Below are 16,764 nucleotides of genomic sequence, written 5' to 3'. Positions count from 1 at the left end.
CTGCAGGTGACGCTGCCAGCGGGCAGCGAGCACAGCACAGGCGAAGTGGTCTGCGTTGCGACCTGTCCCTCAACGCGCGTTCAACTTGAGGACTCTGCCGAATGCGTGTGCCCCGATCAGACCTATGCCATTGCAGGCTCGCTTGACTGTGCTGCCTGTAGCCCAACATGTGCAGGCGCCTGCACTGGCCCCGGTTCTACTCAATGCCAGGCCTGTCTGCACGCCCAACATGAAGCGAGCTGTGTCTCGACTTGCCCTTCCCGTACATTTGCATCTCAGGATTTGGCTGCCTTTGCCTTGGCTTATCCCGATGCCACGGTGAAAGCAACGACTGTGTGCTTGCCATGCAGCGATGCCTGTGCCGAATCATGTTCGGGCCCCTCGGCCGCCGACTGCACCGGCGATGACAGCTGTGTGGGTCTATCTGAGCAGGGCCAGTGTGTGGAAGCGTGCAGCTCGGGATTTTTCGACAACAACGCCGGGCAGTGTATGCCCTGCGCTGCCAATTGCACGCTCTGCACAGGCCCCGAGGCGGGTGACTGCCTACGCTGCGCAGAGTGGCGGCAAGGTGAGGCCTGCGTGGCCGCATGCGCAGACAACTATTTCGGCGCCAGCAACGGCGAATGCCGGCCTTGTCACACTGAGTGCGCCGCGGGCTGCCAAGGACCCTCCAATCTAGATTGCCTGCCAGCCGAGGAACCTGACTGCGTGCATGTGCGCTTGGGCGGCGCCTGCGTGGCTGATTGCCCTGCGGGCCTGCAGCAGCTCGCCTCGGGGGAATGCGTAGAATGCCACGAGCTTTGCGGGGCTGCCGGTTGCTCCGGCTCGGGCCTAGCTGATTGTCTTGACTGTGCTGTGGCTGCCTACAATGGCACCTGTGTGGCTTCATGCCCTGCCACCACATTCGCCGATGCCGCGACGAGTACTTGCCAGCCCTGTGCAACGGCGTGTGTAGCAGGCTGCAGCGGCCCAGCTGAGACCGACTGCGACGCAGCCGACTGCCACGACGTCACCTGTCCTGACGGCCAGGTCACCAGCGCCAATTGCGTGTGCGAGCCTGTCACGTGCAGTGCCCCCTTGTCCTACCTCATGGGCAGTTCCTGTGTGCATGCGTGCCCTGCGGGGCACTTTGCGGATGAGACCGCCGTTTGCCGACCATGCAGCGTTGCGGGCTGTACATCCTGCCCGGGGGACGTGTGTACCGTCTGCAATATGAATCAGCCGTGCGCCACGGGCCAGTTCTTGGATGTGTCGCAATGTCGCTGCACTTTGTGCAACGAGGCTTGTGCCACTTGTTCGGGCCCGGCAGCAGAGACGTGTGACACGTGTGCCGTGGCCGAGTACGAAGGCACTTGTGTTTCGAGCTGCCCCGCCGGTACTTACTTGGAGGCCCAAGCCCAGCTGTGCCTGGCGTGTGATGAGCAGTGTCTCAATGGGTGCACTGGGGCAGGTCCGACACAGTGCACGGCTTGTCTTCATGCACGCCTTGGTCATACGTGCGTGGCTGCTTGTCCAATTGCCACCTTCTTGGATGCCAGTAGTCAGACTTGCGTCGAGTGCGATGCTGAGTGCCTAGACGCATGCAGCGGTGCCGGTCCGTCGGCGTGTACCTCGTGCGCCAATTTCAAGCTGGGAGCAACGTGCGTGGCGGCGTGCCCAGACAACACGTTTGTGTCGGCCGATGACACATGCTCACCTTGTGCAACCGCGTGCACATCGGGTTGCCACGGCCCTCTGCCAACGGATTGCAATCGAGATGCACCCACTGACGCCCCCGCCTCTTCTGCAGCTGCCCCTTTAACATCCCAGCCCACGGCAGGTCAGATGCAGACAGTTGATTATGGTGATGATGATGATGGCGATGCCCCTTCGTCGACTGGGCAGGGTGCCCAAGATGAGAGCGACGGTGACCATTCGTCGACCCCATCGCTTGCGGCTGCGCCGCTAGAGCTTGTTTTTGGAGCGTTGGCCCTGTTGGCTCTTGTCGTCATCGTGATCGTGATCATCCGCCGCGTGGTACGTTTGTCTTCCTTCTCGGTGCTCCAGTGTGTACGGCACTTTCGTTCGCTGTCTGGGTTGTGTGCTGACTCTCCCGTTTGTTGCCGTGTGTACAGCGAACATCGCGCGTGCGCTATCATAGCATACAACACCACTATTCGCTGGAAGACTCGGATTCGGACCAAGACAGCGACGGCGAGGATTTGGTTTTCATGGCTGGCAACTAAGATGCTCATCCTGAACAAGCCACGAGCATGTTTCACGCGACTCTTTTTTGTTTTGTTTTTCTGTTTTGTTTTGTTTTTTGGCTTTTTTTTCCGTTGTTACTTTTTTGTCTGACATTCCAGACTGTCAAGACTCGAGTCGTCATGCTGTTGTGACATGACACTGGTAAAATCGTTCAACCTTAAATATGTGAGTGAATAATAAGATCTTCGAGGCTGCAGAGCGACATGAGCATTCTCGTGCTTTGCGTTCGGCTGTTTTCGTGGTTACTGCCATGTCTTGTCATGAATGCAAAACTATGTCGGCTTTGAAAATCGTTGGTCAATGGACTTGAGAAAAAGGTTGAGGATAGGTACGGCTCTCAGAGCAAAGCAGGCTAGCGGGAAAAGCCATGCCCAGACAAGACAAGGCATTTCCTCTTGGCCCAATCATTCTTTACTTTACTGGTCAATGGCTCGATGGCCACGGCGTCAAAGCGAGCAGGCGATAGTGATCGTGGAGTCCGCTGGGATCCAGAGTCAACAAGACTGGTTGCCGGTGGGAGTTGACAACAACAGCCGCCACGGTTTCACCGACCAAGCGATCTAAACGCGAGACACCCACAGGAGCTGGATAGATGCCAGCACACGGGTGAGCATGCCAAGATAATAGGCAGTGCCGTTAGCGGTGGCATGGCAAAAGACAAGTGAAAACTCAAGCACCCAGGGACAAGACAAGACGGCAGGCAGCCTGACTGACTGACGGACTGACTGACTGACTGACTGACTGACAAAGTGTGATGGGCATGGTTAAAAGCAAGGGGATGATCAAGCGGCAAGAGGCATTGGATGCCATGAACATACGGGTAATGATTCCTTCTATGGCCTCGGGGTTGGCGCCTTGTCCGTCTGAACCGCTGGCCATGCGGCATGGTGAAAGGGTCCCGTTGAGATTGATCAGACCTATTTGGGATCAAAATGGGCCGCGGCAACGCCAGTTGCAAAGGGGTACATTAGGTCTACACGGCACAGGCCAGAAAAGGCCAGAACGAAGCTCGCCTAGCTTGACCATACACGAATGGACGCCTTTCTCACCTAAAATGCGAACGTGAAGCCCTTGAGAAGAGACATCGTAGGCCATGGCCCGAACTGCATACGTCGGCTGGAGATCCACGACGGGCCCATCCTTGGGCACTGTGCTCTCTTCCCGCAGAAAGCTGCGGAGCGGTCGAGGTCCGCTCAGACGATTGGTAGGGCGGCCTGCATACATGATTTGGCACAGCGCACGTAAGACATGCGGTCATGCCCGAAGGGTTGGAATAAATCACCCTCCTTTTGCTTTTCCCCGTATACCTGTGGCAGTCGTCCCCACGACTTGACGGTGTGTGTGAAGCGCCTCCAGCAGCTCAGGAGCGGCCACCAAAGTGGCTGCCAGTCTAAAAAAACGAGCCACCAAGAACCTCGGTTAAGATCCAAAATCGAAGCGACCAACCAGTCAGTCAGCCCCCCGAAAACAGCTAGATGGAACCAATTCTCATCCGGTCCCATCTTTGGGTCCTGTGCCGGACCCGCACAGGCCTCAGTCGCACGACGTCTCCCACCCGCAGACCGGCACCGTGCTGACATTTGATCTGCTGCCATGATTAGCTAAAAATGCTGACATTCAGCCGTCAGACAACTGCCAACTGAACTAGCGGACTGAGAACAGTAGTTGTGTATAGTTGTTGTAGCATGTGAGATTTGAACCCTCGTGGAACTGATGTCGACTTGCCTGAACCGGCGAGCGCACTTTTTCCCGCTTGACCAGAGACGACACAAGTGCGTAGCGCGCTTGTGGAAGACTTGAGGACGGTCACCTGTGCACCCTCACTCGCTTCTCTTTTCTTTCGCCAGCTTCTCTTCTCTCCCAACCTTCAAAATGGCTGATGAGCAGGTTGCTACCCCCGTCGAGGCCGAGACCGCCCCCGCCCCGTAAGTTGTTGAGCTTCGCGGCTTGTCCTGGCCATCATTGGTGTCTTGTGCGTCCGAATGATCCATTGAGCGCGGATGAGCAGCAGGGCAACTTTCCTGCTTGTTTTGTGGGCCACTTGTCGCGGCGCAATCTGAAGTTGATCTGGTTCTCCCAGCACTTCTAGCGCCACTGTCAGGGCCGTGTGTGTTTTTTCCCCTCAACCTAATTTCACAGTTCCAGCCAGAGCTCACGTGGGGTCCGGTGTGCTTTATGCCAATAGCGTCTCCAACGCCCGCATGACTGTCGAGGAGGCCCTCCCCGAGGTCCTGAAGCAGGCCATGTACGTCGATGGTCTTGCCCGTGGCCTCCACGAGGTTGCCAAGGTCCTCAGCAAGTAAGTCTTGATTATCTTCTCCCCGTTTTCATCTTGGCTTTGTCATCAAGGCTCTTCTCGACTAGCCATCGACCCCACCTTCGCTCACCATGTCTGCCTCGGCAACTCTCTCTTTCTTCTGTCTTGCTGCGGCTCTTTGACGCGTGTTAGGGGCAGCGCGCACCTGTGCGTTCTGGCCACCAACTGCGACGAGCCCAACATCATCAAGCTGATTGAGGCTCTGTGCGCTGAGCAGAAGATCAGCCTCCTGAAGGTTGATGACAAGATGAAGCTCGGTCAGTGGGCTGGTCTGTGCAAGCTCGACCAGGATGGCAACCCCCGCAAGGTTGTCAAGTGCAGCTGCGTCGCCGTCACCGTAAGTCGATTCCATTCTGAGCTTGATCTTTGTACTTGCTGACCTCAATGGGGGCAGCTGGTCGAGGTTGTGTGTGTGTGTTGCGCGCGATGAACGTGAGCCCCCTCTACTGAACGTCACTTTGACGAGAACGCTCTTCCGGAATCTTTTTTTGTCTGATGCACACAAACACGCAACCCGATCTGATCTGTCTGGCTGGCTCATTGCGTGTTACTTGAGACCATCGTCGCTGCTCGCCTCATCCCTGTTTGCTTTGGTTGCTTTGCAATGCAGAACTACGGTGTTGCTGGCCAGGCTGTCGAGGTCATCAACGACCACTTCAAGGGCAAGTAAACGGGCCTCCGCATTTTCTTCTTTCTTCTTTCCGAATAGAAGTGAATGATGGACAACGTCGTCCAAAGGCACACCTTTCACCTCCACTCCACACCATACATATACTGCCCAAATTCAGATAAGCCAGCCCAAATCAAGAATAAAATAAAGAATCAGATGTCAAATTACATGAAACCCCTTTAGCGCCTGTCTGCTAGGAATGATGAAATGATGGTAGTGGAGGCAAGTGATTACGGCTAATGTTGATGTGGAAGACTCCCAACCAGTTGGCACAACGTGGGAACACATGTGGTGCTAAACAAAACAGAGGACTTGCTCAGTCGGTACTGGATTGATTGTGAGAAAAGAAGAAAGGAACCCGAATGGGCAACGTTGAAGACGAAAGGGAAGGGGAAAAGGTATACATTGCCAAGACTCCCAAAAAGAGGCACTAGCAAAGGCAAGGAGAACAGGTTGGGATGAAAAGAGACGTGGCGGCCTGCCGCTCTAGCTGTACTGCTTCTCCTGGATGGCATCCAGGAGCGAGGTATCGTCGCTCTTGGTAACGAGAGCCTTGCCGATGAAGAACGTGGAGGCCAGCGCCAGACCGGTAATCGAGCCCAGGGCCGCGGCGCGCGGGCCAGCTGCAGCGGCCGAACATTGGTTTGCCATCCAACCAGAGATCGGAGCGGCAAAGAAAATAACAAGCAACTTAGTTGGTGCCGCATACCAGCCGCTTTGAAATGATGGTTCAGCGGGGTGGCGCGAAACTTACAGGCACTGCGGTAAAGACCACCCGCAACGGTAGCGGCCGCAATGTGGTCAAGCGCGTGTGGCTTGTCAGTCTGTCGGACCTTGCAAATACCATAGTTGGCCACGTTGTACATCAAGACTGCAGACACAAATACGCACACGAGCAAGTACGCCAGCCAGGACAAAGGTCAGACAGATACTTTTGCTTTGAGGTCCTACCCTCCCGCCGGTAATCTTGTGAAAAATGTAAGCGTGCCAGCCGCCAGCCGCTATCCAAAGGCCGTACCAATTACGCCGAGGGTGTTGCCCAAGAAGGGACCACGTTTCTGGGCGGCATTGAGCACCGTGTTGATTTTCAGCTTGGTAGTGACGGCGTTGGGGTGACGCAGACCCTCAACCACACCATAGCCGGCACCGATCAAGGAGCCTGGATGGTACAGACACCAGCGTGCTGTGAGGGATTGGCGGTCACAAACAAGAGCCATCTGCCCTTGCAGTCGGGTCAAGCAGGCTGAGAAGGAGGCGAATCTCGCACCGGCAATGTAGGAGGCACCAGTGGTATATGAGGCCTTTTCCGAAAAGGAGCGACCCTTGTCCTCGGCCTTGGGGAAGAGAAACTCGGAATCATTGCCCTGCTGTAAAAACGGCATGTCAAAGTCCGACGGGGCGGTATGAGACTGGCCGGGTAAGCGGCAGCCCGAAAAGCAGCACCCTGTGGGAAGTATGCATGCGGGCCAGCTGATCGGCCCCGCCATGGGGTGCTGAGCACCAGACTATCATTGAGCGCACCTGCAAGACGTTGGGGTTGACAGTCAAGTAGGGGTTCTGAAATTGGTTGCCTGCTGGAGAGTTGAAGGATGCACAACGCGCATGGTCAGTGCATGTGCATGCTTGAGCCAGAGCACCGGCAAAGAGAACGCCCGCCTCGAGCGTTATTGGCACTTGTGTAGCTGAACAGGCAAAGGGCCTCCCACTCCATCTTCGAAGGGTGCGGCCGAATGGCAAACATACTGGGCATCATAAAGCCTCCTGAGCCGCCCGGGGCCGACAGAACGTTTTGGTAAGGGGCAGCGCCCATATCCACTTGTCCATAGCCACCGGTCAAGCCGCTGAGATCGCGGGCATTGTCGTCGTCACGTTGGGCCATGGTGTCGGCCTTCTTCGAATGTGAATGCGGAGGACGCTAAGCGACAAACGCAATTGCACCACCGTGCGTGCCCAGTCTGAGAAGGCGAAAGAGCCTAAGAGAACACACGAAACGCCTACGCAAACCCCCAAGTACAACAGCAAGCACCAGCCGCAGAACGTCAACGAGGTGAGTGTGCACACTGCTCATGCGTTGACCATCGCTGGCGCTCGTCGCTCGCACGCCTTGCGGACGAAGCTGTCTCTTCGTGCTGCGCAGAACACGAGGCAAGGGACCAGATGTCCCAGCAAGCGAAAAGGACGCTTCCATCCCTCGCTCCTCCCCCAAAACACACACACACACACGCACACACCTTGGCGTTGCCTTACTGTTCCTCTGCGCAGAACCGTGTTGGTCACCGAGTCAAGGTCAAGGAGTCGGCTGCGCTGTGAACGAGAGTGCGCGTGTGACACAACCTCTAACTAATGCCACACTTTGCGACGTATCTCCTCTCTCTGTCTCTCTCTCCTTTCTCTCTGTCTCTCTGTCTCTCTGTCTCTTTCTCTCTGTCTCTTTCTCTCTCTCTCTCTCTCTCTCTCTCTCTCTCTCTCTCTCTCTCTCTCTCTCTCTCTCTTTCTTTCTTTCTTTCTCTCTCTCTTTTGTGGGATGTTGCAGGTGATTGCGCCTGAGAAGAAGAAGAAGGAAGAACACGTGTTTGGCCTTCTGTTTCCCCCCCGTTCGTTTTCGTTTACGGCGACTGGTTTCATTTGGTAGCTGCTAAAATGTCAGATTTGACGGCGGATAAAAGTATCTGACAATTGAACAACGCGCCCACGAGCAGGAAAGCGCGACGACGACGGCTGTAAGGGCTGTGGGGGCTGTGAGGGCTGGCCACGTCGCTTCAACGGGCTCACGCATCTTCCTATCAAGCAACGCCATCATGGCCACAAAGGATACTGCCTCGGCAGACCCCACGGCTGCTGCCGCAAGTCCTGAACCCACAGCACCGAGCTCCACACAGCAACGGTTAGACCCCACTCTCTCACCAGCCCTGGCTGCTCGTTCGACGCCCCACCTCAAGCAAGCTCGATGCTCATCCACTCTGCAATTTGCAGCAAAGCGCGCTTTCGTCTAGATGCCTGCAAGCGATGCCGCGAAGCTACTCCTCACGTTCTGCTTCAAAAGGATCTTCCATACTGCCGGTAAGGCCCAAAGCACGAGAGACTTGGGGATGGCGACACACAGCAACACCCCCGTGCCCGTCCCCTCACATACGGTCGTGCCGGCAGCGATTGTTGCATCTACAACGTACACCGAAAGTCGCGTTCCGAACTGGGCAAGAATCGCATGATCCGGCAGTTTGAAAGGGTTTGTCACCCGACCCCTGCCCGCCTCCTCTTTGTACGCCGAGGCCGCACGTGTTGACATGGCCTCCCCTTGCCTCTCCCACCTTGGTCCAGATTGCGCTTGCCTTCTCCGGTGGCAATCGGTCAACTGCCCTACTGGGCATCATCCGTCGAGTAAGACTTTGAACATTGGCAGCTCGCCGCCCGACCCTTGGCTCCGCATTTGGATGTTTGCTCTTATTCACGTGCTCCGCTCCGCCCGGGGGTCGTTAGCACATGACCAAGGGCGAACACCGCCAGCTACGAATCGTACCCACCGTCATCCACATTGATGGTGCGTAGTCTGACATTGCTGCACCCGTGCCTCTACCTACATCTGCCAGTCCTGCCGGCTTTTGGCTCTCGCCTCGCGCTGCCCGAATGAGCCCGCTCACCACGAGCGTATCCAGATGGGTGCCTCTTTGGCGCCACTCAGGCCGAGCACGAGCGCCGGGCAGAGCGCATCCAATCATTGGCCAATGCATTGGACTACGAGGTCTGCATACCGCCACGCAATGGACCTTTGGCCCGGTTGGCTCGGGCGATCTCACCTGGTATTACCGCGCTGGGTTAGGAGGTACACGTGCTACGCCTCGAGGAGCTTTATCGTGCAGATGACGAGCCCGACCTGACGGCTGCCGCAGCCCGGGTCTGTGCGCTTTTTGCCGATCTTTCCACTGTTACGGCCCGCCAAGACTTTTTACGTACAATGAAGTACGTCTTGCCTCTGCGCGAGGCATGGGAGGACACAGAGTGAATGTCACACATCTCATTACATCTTCTCTCGCCTCGTCTCGTCTTTTCTGTGTGCTCATCGTGATCCGCAGGGCACGGCTCTTGCGGGCTGCCACGCAACAGTTGGATTGTCACAAGGTTTGCCCCGCCACACCCCCATCTTTCCCCTTCTCTGATGTTTGGGGCACCGCCTTTGACGGCTCTTTTGCGTTTGACAGCTGATGGTGGGTGATTGCCACGACCAAATTGCCATGCGCATCCTGGTCCAGACCACGCAAGGACGCGGGGGTAACATGACCCGCTTCTCGGTGAGCGCAGATCGCCAGCTACGGCCCTTGCAGGGAACGCTATACCGCTGGCGGCGGCGCAGCTGAATTTTGCTCAATGACATGTAGACGTTCTGTGATGAAGTGGATGGCACGGCCATGCTGCGCCCGCTGCGCGCCATTTCGGCGCGCGAACTCGGCTACTACAACCATTTTCGTCGCCTGGAACCCGTGCTGTACCCCACCGTGGGCGCACGCGTACGTTGACACTGGGTTGGGTCATACCAGCGTTTTGCAGGCCCATTTAATCATCAACCCAACCATGCATAGGCGCCGGAGAAGACGAGCTTTGAGTCTTTGATTCAAGCCTTTGTGGCTAACCTGACGGTGTGCAACCTTGGTCCCGCTCGCTTACCCGCTAACAGTCTCCTTCCTGGTCAGGTCTTGTTTGGGACGTGTAACATCAATTTTCTGTCAACGACCCCGTAGGTGGACTTTCCTTCAACCACTGCAGCCATCTATCGCACGTCGGAAAAGATTGCGGCCATCGACCGGCCCGATGCCCCTGATTGTCGCCTTTGCGGGGTTGGTTTCCTTTGCCAACCTGTGTTCCGCGTGAAAGCACCGGCTTTGCCATCTTGCTCATGTACCTGCCACGCTTGCTCCATCAGTTACCCACGGACCCTGCCACAACAAGCATCGCGCAAATCACGGCCAAGGATGGCCACTTGAATATTCGAGATCGTCTGACCGTAGACGGGCAAGATCTTACAGATTGTCTGTGTCAAGGCTGCCGTGGCACCCTGCTTGACGCCTCGCAGCAGACCGTTGGCCTTCCACCAACACTGGTGCGTCAGTCCAATGGCAGTGCGAAACAGTCTTAAATGCATGTCGCCCGCATCGCCCTGCACCTACATTCCAGCAGGCCTGAGCTTACCCTTTGACTGCATTGTTTGTGCTCCATCCGTACCCTTGGCCCTCTCGCTACCCCGTGACACTCCATCCATCCTTGGTGCAGCGCGCCAACACGGTAGCACCACCACAGAGTGCGTCCCCGCCCTCAACCCCCTAGGTTAAAGTTAAAGACTTGCCATCTTGCAAACGTATCAGGGACGCCTAGTTGATGAGGGACTTCGAGCCAAACGTTGAACAATTCATGTCGACCAAAAGCGTTTCGCGATATCAAAAAAATAGTGGGGGAAGTTCGTACGGGAGAGGAGGGGCTTGGAGATCATGCAAGCTATTGCTGGGCATTTGGCGCCGAAAAAAAATTGTCAGCAGAGTGCATTTTCGTTTGTGACGGCGAGGCGCCAAGTGACCAGGACCGATGATGCTGAACTGTCGCGACGATGACCCCTGGTCGTAAGGCTGTCGTTACTGATTATGATCTGCTGGTCACCTTGAGCGTGTAGCTCTTGCTGATCAGGCATCACCGTCGCCACTGCCATTATCATGGCGGGTAAGCTGCCCTCTGAGGTGCACTACTACGCGAGCGTGATCAACTGCCCCGCTTACGCCAACAACGCAGCCTACAAGGCCGTGTTGGCTCCCGTCGTTGGAACCGCTGCCTCGTTGCTGCCAGCTTTCCAGAGCCCTGTTCCCCGGGTACGTGCACCTGTGGCAAAGCGGAGGAGGCGCAAAGCCGCGGTCGCAGGCTGAGCTCACGACATTGCCTTGCTCTCAACCCACGCAGGGCGAGGACTACCGCTCACTACGTCTGCAACAAGATCAACAACTCTCTCTGCAGCTGAGTCAGTAGTTCGCTCTGGCAGCACGGCGTCCTCACTGCATTGCCTAGTCAACTCTCCGTCACTTCACTGCACGGCCAGCCCTCATCACCCTTGCCTCACTCCGGCCCAACTTTTCATGCACGTGGCCGCCGCTTGGTGCACATAGCCAAATCAGGGGTATCTCACCAACGAGCAGGGGACCATGACAAGGCGCTATCTTTGTATCATCGGGCGCTACAACTATCCGAGCACAACGTGGAGGCGCTTGTGGCCAAGGGCACGCTCCACACCATTCTGTAGGCCGCATTGTCTGGTGGTCCCCCTGCCCGTTTCCCGTCCCCTCGTGTGGTCGCTCTGATGCTACGCGCACGCTACCATGTCACGGAGACCTGGCATGCGAGGTTGTGTGCAACTGATAGTTGAAATGGGTCATAGGCAACAGTATGATCGAGCTGTCGACTGCCTCAAGACGGCGCTGCGTCTGCAGCCGGAACATGTGAACGGCCGCCGCTATCTAGAAACGACTTACTTTCGTCGGGGCAAATATCTCGAGGACTGTGGCAAATATGTCGACGCCGCTGAGGACTATTCAGCAGCCCTTGAGTTACATGGCCCTGAGGAAGCCAAGGCCCAACAAATGCTCCAATCTGTTCATGTAAGCAAGGGGGGTCGCTCCTCGCCCTCAGCCCGCACGCTAGATGTGCTTTTACCACGACAGGATTGTTGACTTTTGTTGGTGGTGGTTTCCCTACAGAACTACCTTGTCAAGCGAGCTGCACAGTCTGAGGCAGCTGATACGGCTGCGCGAGCCTCATTTGGCAAGCTATCTCCGTCAACTGCCAGGTTGGTCAGCGCCCAAAGACGACCGGGTTCGCTAGTAGGGGGAAAAGCGAAATCAAAAGGGAATTGGCACCCCAAGCAAAACAATCACACGTCTGTGCAACTCACAGCCACGGTACTACGGGTCGCTCGTCCTCCGAGCTCCTCAGCGTCATGCACAAGATGCTGGAGGTACGTGACAGGAGGTCGTGTGCAATAAATGGGTGTCAACTCAAGCCGTGTCTCTTCCTTTCCCCCAGCCACTTTGCTTGCTTTGCCCACTGTGCCTGGTGAACTGACCTGTTGGCCTCTGTGCCCCTGGCTGGTGTGCATTTGTATGTTATCTGATTATATTAGGAGGATCGTGATGAACGCCGCAGGCACAAAAAGCACAAAAAGTTAAAGAAGAAGCATAAAAGTTCGGGACGCAGTGACCGAGGTGATCGATCGCCAAAGCGAAGTCGCCATCGTGGCGGCAGTAGCGATGAATCGTCCGATGCTGAGGGCGAGTCGCGGTGACAACTCCTTTGCTGCGTGCTGCCGGCAAATTTGATTTCGAAGGACCAGCATGTAGTCTGCCCGACTGCTTCGTGCCGATCAATCCAGCAGATTTGACTCACCAACTCGACAATATAATGCACAAAGGCACACTCAGGGGAGCAAGAACGAGTCCCGATGAACAGGCATGCAAAACGCTGTTTTGTTTCGTTTTATTTTTTTGTGATGAGAGTTATTTCAATTTTTTAACGGGGAGGCAGGCTTTTGGCTCGTTCAGACCGGTGCACAGAGATGAGGAACAAGAAATACAGCAAACATTGACGGTGACGGGCGTCAGCGCACCCTTAAGAGGCATGGCCTCGGCTGCTGCTTGAGCAGGATTGATAAAGACATACCGACCTGCCTGAGAACCAGGGCAGGGCAGAAAAATGATATGACGAGAGGATGATAGCACCTGGCGCTGATGTTAGTAGAGATTGGTTTTCTTCATAATGCGAAGGAATTCGTCCTGATTAATTTCACCGTCGCCATCGCGGTCGGCCTCCTCGATCATCTCCTGCAGCTCCTCGTCTGAGAGAGACTCGCCCAGTTCCTGGGCAACGCGCTTGAGGTTGGTAAAACTAATCTTGCCCTGTGTGTGTAAGGAGGGGGGGGGGGGGGGGGGGGGAAGACGAAGCACAGAATGATGGGATGCAGGTCTCTCAAGCAAGTGGCGGGCGTCCAAAAAAAGTGACACAAACGGGAAATGACTTGATGCCTCTGTCAAGACAAAACAGGCGTACCGTGCCATCGTCATCAAACAGCTTGAAAGCCTTGATGATTTCCTCCTTGGTATCCTTTTCACTCTGTGCGAGAAACACGCACAAAGACACCAATGAATCCTCATTTTCTCGATGCCGCCGTTCATTGTCAGCGGAGGTGGGAGATGACTCACGTACCATCTTTTGAGTCATCATGATCAGAAACTCGTTGTAGTCGATGCTACCTGAGCCATCCTTGTCAACGTCCTGGATCATTTTTTTGATTTCCTCCTTCTTCGGCTCGAATCCTAGCGCCCGCATGGCCACCTACATGATTGCAACATACCAACCATCGACACAGGCAGTGCGCCGGCACGACCCGTGCATGAGCTTGATCCAATATTCACTGCAAGTGGGGGACAGCATGCGGATCTGGATGAGGCTGACCTTTAATTCTTTGGCATCGATGGTGCCCGAGCCATCGGTATCAAAGAGTTCAAAGGCTTCGCGGATCTCGAGCTTCTGCTCTTCAGTCAATTCCACTTGACCTGAGCACGGAGGTGGCGGGACTGGTGAGGGAAGACGAGAGCAAGATAAGCCGGCGGGACCGGTTTTCTTGGGATCCAGTTGAACATACTGCTTGCCCGTTTGGCGGGAGTTGCAGAGCGCCGCGCCGCCTACAACAAACAACGGGACAGAGCCCGACCAAAAGAAAGCAGATTCAATCAGCTCTGATGCCAAGTGCCCTCACGTCTAAGGCTTGACTAGCAGCTAGCCAGCCAAGGTCACCGCTGCTACGCACCATTATTCTGCTCTTGATGCTTCTGACTCCCGCCCCTTTCTGGTCCGAAACTACAAGCCCAGCATGAAGCAGGATAAGTATGCTGCTTCTCAAACAATAAGAAGAGGCTCCAAAGCAAATGCTGTTACTGCAGCCTCGACCACGACCGGGGCACCGGCAGCGGATACAGCGACTTCGAACCAGAAAATGGAGTCTGCACGTCACGGATCTCGCTCAAAATACAAAAATTCGTTTTATCACACACACACTTTCTCTCTCTCTCTCTCTCTCTGTGCTCTGTCGTTGGTTGTTAACGTTCAAGACAGGAGCAACGCTGTCAAATGGAGCTTCGTTGTCAGGCTGCGTGCTGACAATTTTTCCTGCTGTTGTTGTTTCCTGTTGGTTGCATCTTTGAGGTTCGCATGTGAATTTGGCGGAGCCCTTCTCGAGGCGGTCACGCGCGGGTGGCCACCAGAGCGGGGTGGAAGTGCCCTGTGTCGCGAGGTGCATTGCGAGGATTGCGTGGCTGACCGGCAAAGGATAACAGTCATGGCAGTTGATCCCTTGCAGCGACTGTGTTTACGACTTGCCGAAGATGACGAGGTGGTCGTGGGCTCAAGGGCCGATAAGACACAGCAGCGAGGGGCGCCCGACCCAGCCCTGGAAGCGCGCTACGAGTTTCTATTCAACTTGGCAGCTGACGAGCCTGGTATGCGCTGCAGGCAATGTGTGGCAGGCGAAGTGGCCAGCAAAGGGAGGGTGGGAGTGCCGTGCCCCTTGTTGTCTCTGCCCCTCTTTTTCACGCGTGTGGTCTGCCATGGCCTAGGTCGTTTCTTAACCCGATATGGCTCCACGCTGACGCAGCCCGAGCTGCAAGTTTTCAGCGTCATTGATGACTATGAGGTGTGCTTGTGAGCGATTTCTCAGCTCTCCGCCAGCCATTGATAATTGTCGGCTCGCATCATCGTTGCACTGACCTGGAATCAACTGGCTTAGGTGAGCTTCTTGGTGCGCAAGTACAAAGATCGACTAACCAATCAGCACAGCCTGGTCAAGAATCGGTGAGGTTTGCTTGGACGTGGCTTGCGCGCATGCCGGGAGGAGGTAGCCTGATCCTTTTGAAAACAGAGAAAGACTCACGTCTCCTGCCCCCTATGCTTTGTCACGTGCGTCTATCGTCGCTGATATCTGGATAGGCGATACATGGCCATGCAGAGACTTTTGGCTGAGGGCACGTACTTTAGCCTAGAGGAGATGCAGCGGCGCTGCCCTTGGCTTTATGATGCAATGGTGGGGCAATATGTGACGGATGAGCATCTGCAGGCGCGCATTGACGCACACAACCGCGGCACCTGGGCTGAGCAACTGCTATCCCAAGTTGAGCATAGCCAGACGAAGTACGTTTGCGTTGACACGGGCCATCAACACCCTGCACCCCGGCACCCCGCGCTCTACCTCGGATTTCGAGGTCTCGATGTTTGACATGTCCCTTGCACCCGCACCCGCCGCCCTCGGGTCCGGTCTACCGTGGAGGGCGTAGCCGCCTGCAGGCAGCTAGAGCGCGCCCTGCACTGCCCTCACAATTTCTCATCATGGCTTGAACTTAGTTTACGGCTGGAAGCTGAGGTCTACATGAGTGGGGGTGGCACTGGCGATGATGAGGCGAGCCGGCCGGAGGACGCTGATGGCGATCCGGGTGAGTTTGCGATGTTGCCCGATTCTGTTGGGGCCAGCGAGCGCGTCGAGCGCCCGCGACTAATCGCATGCGCATGGCACACTTACAGGGGCCATTGGCCCAATCGACTTTGAGGCGCGCGAAACGCGACGGCTGGCCATGCCCACTGAAGAGCGGGAACGATTAGAGGGCGAGTTTCGGAGCCTCATGGAGCAGCGCTTTTTGGCTGGTGAAGATGAAGAGTTTTTCAATTACCGCGAGATTGACACGGATGAGACGCTGGATGATCTCAAGACGCGAGAGCGGGATGAAGAAGAAGCCTGGTTTGATGCAGACTGATAATGCTTGCATGGGGCCGCTCTCGGCCACTTGAGCTGTGACTGGACGCTGCGCGTCAATCATTTGGTCGAGAGTTGTGAGCCTCAGGTCGACTGGACCACGGAGCCAGCGAAGCGTTTCTGCCCATTTGAATTTCCTGTTTTGCAATTCATCATCAAATCATGTTTTTTTGGTTGCACGTTAATTGTGAAACCCTGAACAAGGGATGCTTCCGGAGTCATGCCCCCTAACGAAACGACACCCGAGAGCCTGGTGCGCCATAGTGTCTGTCCCCCCCCCTCAAACCGGCCCAAAGGGAACGTCATCGTCCACACCCTGTCACTTTGGCAGCTGGCGGGTGATTCCTGTTCAGCCCATTCGACCCCTCCGCAGCTTAGAGGGGATGTCGTTGGCATCGACCCAAGACGCAGAGCGTTACCCACCAACATCGTCAACCAACGATTGTGGCATGCTGCTCCAAGCCGCAAGTCGCTTTGTGTGGCTGTCATGTTGTTTCTTCTGCACCACACACGTGGCCCTCAGGAGAAAGAACATCCTTCTGGCAGCGTGCCAAAAGGACGACCATTGTCAGACAAAGGACCAGTTACGACATCCAACGTCGTGCAGCAAAAAAGTGGCGTGCTGCCTAATTTCCCACAGAGTCCCCAAGCTCTTCCCAAGTACTTCCCAAGCCACACCCACACGCCCCTCCTAACTCGGTCTCC

At 55.8% G+C, this 16,764-nt stretch overlaps 6 protein-coding genes across 6 annotated transcripts in view; 4 read left to right on the top strand and 2 right to left on the bottom strand.

Moving 5' to 3' along the window:
* Positions 1-1,617, top strand: part of MONBRDRAFT_14515 (uncharacterized protein) — a gene marked incomplete at both ends in the record, with an annotated part of 4,181 nt that extends 2,564 nt beyond the window's left edge. Inside the window, 2 exons of the mRNA XM_001743296.1 lie at positions 411-1,029; positions 1,240-1,617. Coding sequence (XP_001743348.1) covers positions 411-1,029; positions 1,240-1,617 — 997 coding nt within the window. The remainder of the gene's footprint in view (positions 1-410; positions 1,030-1,239) is intronic.
* A 2,831-nt stretch (positions 1,618-4,448) lies between these two features.
* MONBRDRAFT_14362 (uncharacterized protein) lies at positions 4,449-5,234 on the top strand (the record flags this gene model as incomplete). Its single annotated transcript, XM_001743295.1, has 3 exons — positions 4,449-4,546; positions 4,697-4,901; positions 5,175-5,234. The coding sequence occupies 3 exons, from the start codon at positions 4,449-4,451 to the stop codon at positions 5,232-5,234; spliced, it is 363 nt and encodes a 120-aa protein (XP_001743347.1).
* A 486-nt stretch (positions 5,235-5,720) lies between these two features.
* Positions 5,721-6,721, bottom strand: MONBRDRAFT_22849 (uncharacterized protein; the record flags this gene model as incomplete). The annotated part of the gene is made up of 4 exons (XM_001742974.1): positions 5,721-5,857; positions 5,944-6,105; positions 6,253-6,393; positions 6,502-6,721. The coding sequence occupies 4 exons, from the start codon at positions 6,719-6,721 to the stop codon at positions 5,721-5,723; spliced, it is 660 nt and encodes a 219-aa protein (XP_001743026.1).
* A 1,182-nt stretch (positions 6,722-7,903) lies between these two features.
* Positions 7,904-12,546, top strand: MONBRDRAFT_31190 (uncharacterized protein; the record flags this gene model as incomplete). Its single annotated transcript, XM_001743294.1, has 21 exons — positions 7,904-8,118; positions 8,208-8,294; positions 8,382-8,460; positions 8,553-8,612; positions 8,712-8,772; positions 8,888-8,973; positions 9,052-9,191; positions 9,305-9,350; positions 9,431-9,520; positions 9,608-9,736; positions 9,809-9,865; positions 9,968-10,063; positions 10,150-10,326; positions 10,497-10,524; positions 10,905-11,083; positions 11,172-11,229; positions 11,375-11,504; positions 11,644-11,863; positions 11,963-12,051; positions 12,159-12,219; positions 12,385-12,546. Exons 1-21 carry the CDS (start codon positions 8,033-8,035, stop codon positions 12,544-12,546), a joined length of 2,121 nt encoding a protein of 706 aa, XP_001743346.1. The 5' UTR covers positions 7,904-8,032.
* Positions 12,547-12,797: 251 nt separating this feature from the next.
* Positions 12,798-14,264, bottom strand: MONBRDRAFT_19580 (uncharacterized protein). The gene is made up of 7 exons (XM_001742973.1): positions 14,248-14,264; positions 14,068-14,117; positions 13,903-13,942; positions 13,713-13,813; positions 13,464-13,592; positions 13,308-13,370; positions 12,798-13,156 (listed from the first exon to the last, which is right to left on the bottom strand). Exons 2-7 carry the CDS (start codon positions 14,068-14,070, stop codon positions 12,992-12,994), a joined length of 501 nt encoding a protein of 166 aa, XP_001743025.1. The 5' UTR covers positions 14,071-14,117; positions 14,248-14,264; the 3' UTR covers positions 12,798-12,991.
* A 176-nt stretch (positions 14,265-14,440) lies between these two features.
* On the top strand, positions 14,441-16,224 carry MONBRDRAFT_31188 (uncharacterized protein). The gene is made up of 6 exons (XM_001743293.1): positions 14,441-14,755; positions 14,873-14,949; positions 15,043-15,107; positions 15,243-15,443; positions 15,654-15,742; positions 15,831-16,224. The coding sequence occupies exons 1-6, from the start codon at positions 14,596-14,598 to the stop codon at positions 16,058-16,060; spliced, it is 822 nt and encodes a 273-aa protein (XP_001743345.1). The 5' UTR covers positions 14,441-14,595; the 3' UTR covers positions 16,061-16,224.
* Positions 16,225-16,764: the final 540 nt, after the last annotated feature.

This window comes from Monosiga brevicollis, genomic scaffold (assembly GCF_000002865.3).
Source record: "Monosiga brevicollis MX1 MONBRscaffold_3 genomic scaffold, whole genome shotgun sequence".
Taxonomy (NCBI): domain Eukaryota; class Choanoflagellata; order Craspedida; family Salpingoecidae; genus Monosiga; species Monosiga brevicollis.
Note: the sequence above shows the minus strand (reverse complement) of the source record. Positions and strands in the feature narration are given on the sequence as shown.

Excerpts from the sequence above, each read along its gene's own strand:
- MONBRDRAFT_19580 (XM_001742973.1), bottom strand. Across the intron at positions 13,593-13,712 it reads TCGATGCCAAAGAATTAAAG|GTGGCCATGCGGGCGCTAGG; the intron begins GTCAGCCTCATC and ends GCAATCATGTAG. Across the intron at positions 13,157-13,307 it reads TGTTTGATGACGATGGCACG|GGCAAGATTAGTTTTACCAA; the intron begins GTACGCCTGTTT and ends TTACACACACAG.
- MONBRDRAFT_31188 (XM_001743293.1), top strand. The coding sequence starts at position 14,596 with ATGGCAGTTGATCCCTTGCAGCGACTGTGTTTACGACTTGCCGAAGAT. Across the intron at positions 14,756-14,872 it reads CTTGGCAGCTGACGAGCCTG|GTCGTTTCTTAACCCGATAT; the intron begins GTATGCGCTGCA and ends GCCATGGCCTAG. Across the intron at positions 15,743-15,830 it reads GGACGCTGATGGCGATCCGG|GGGCCATTGGCCCAATCGAC; the intron begins GTGAGTTTGCGA and ends GCACACTTACAG.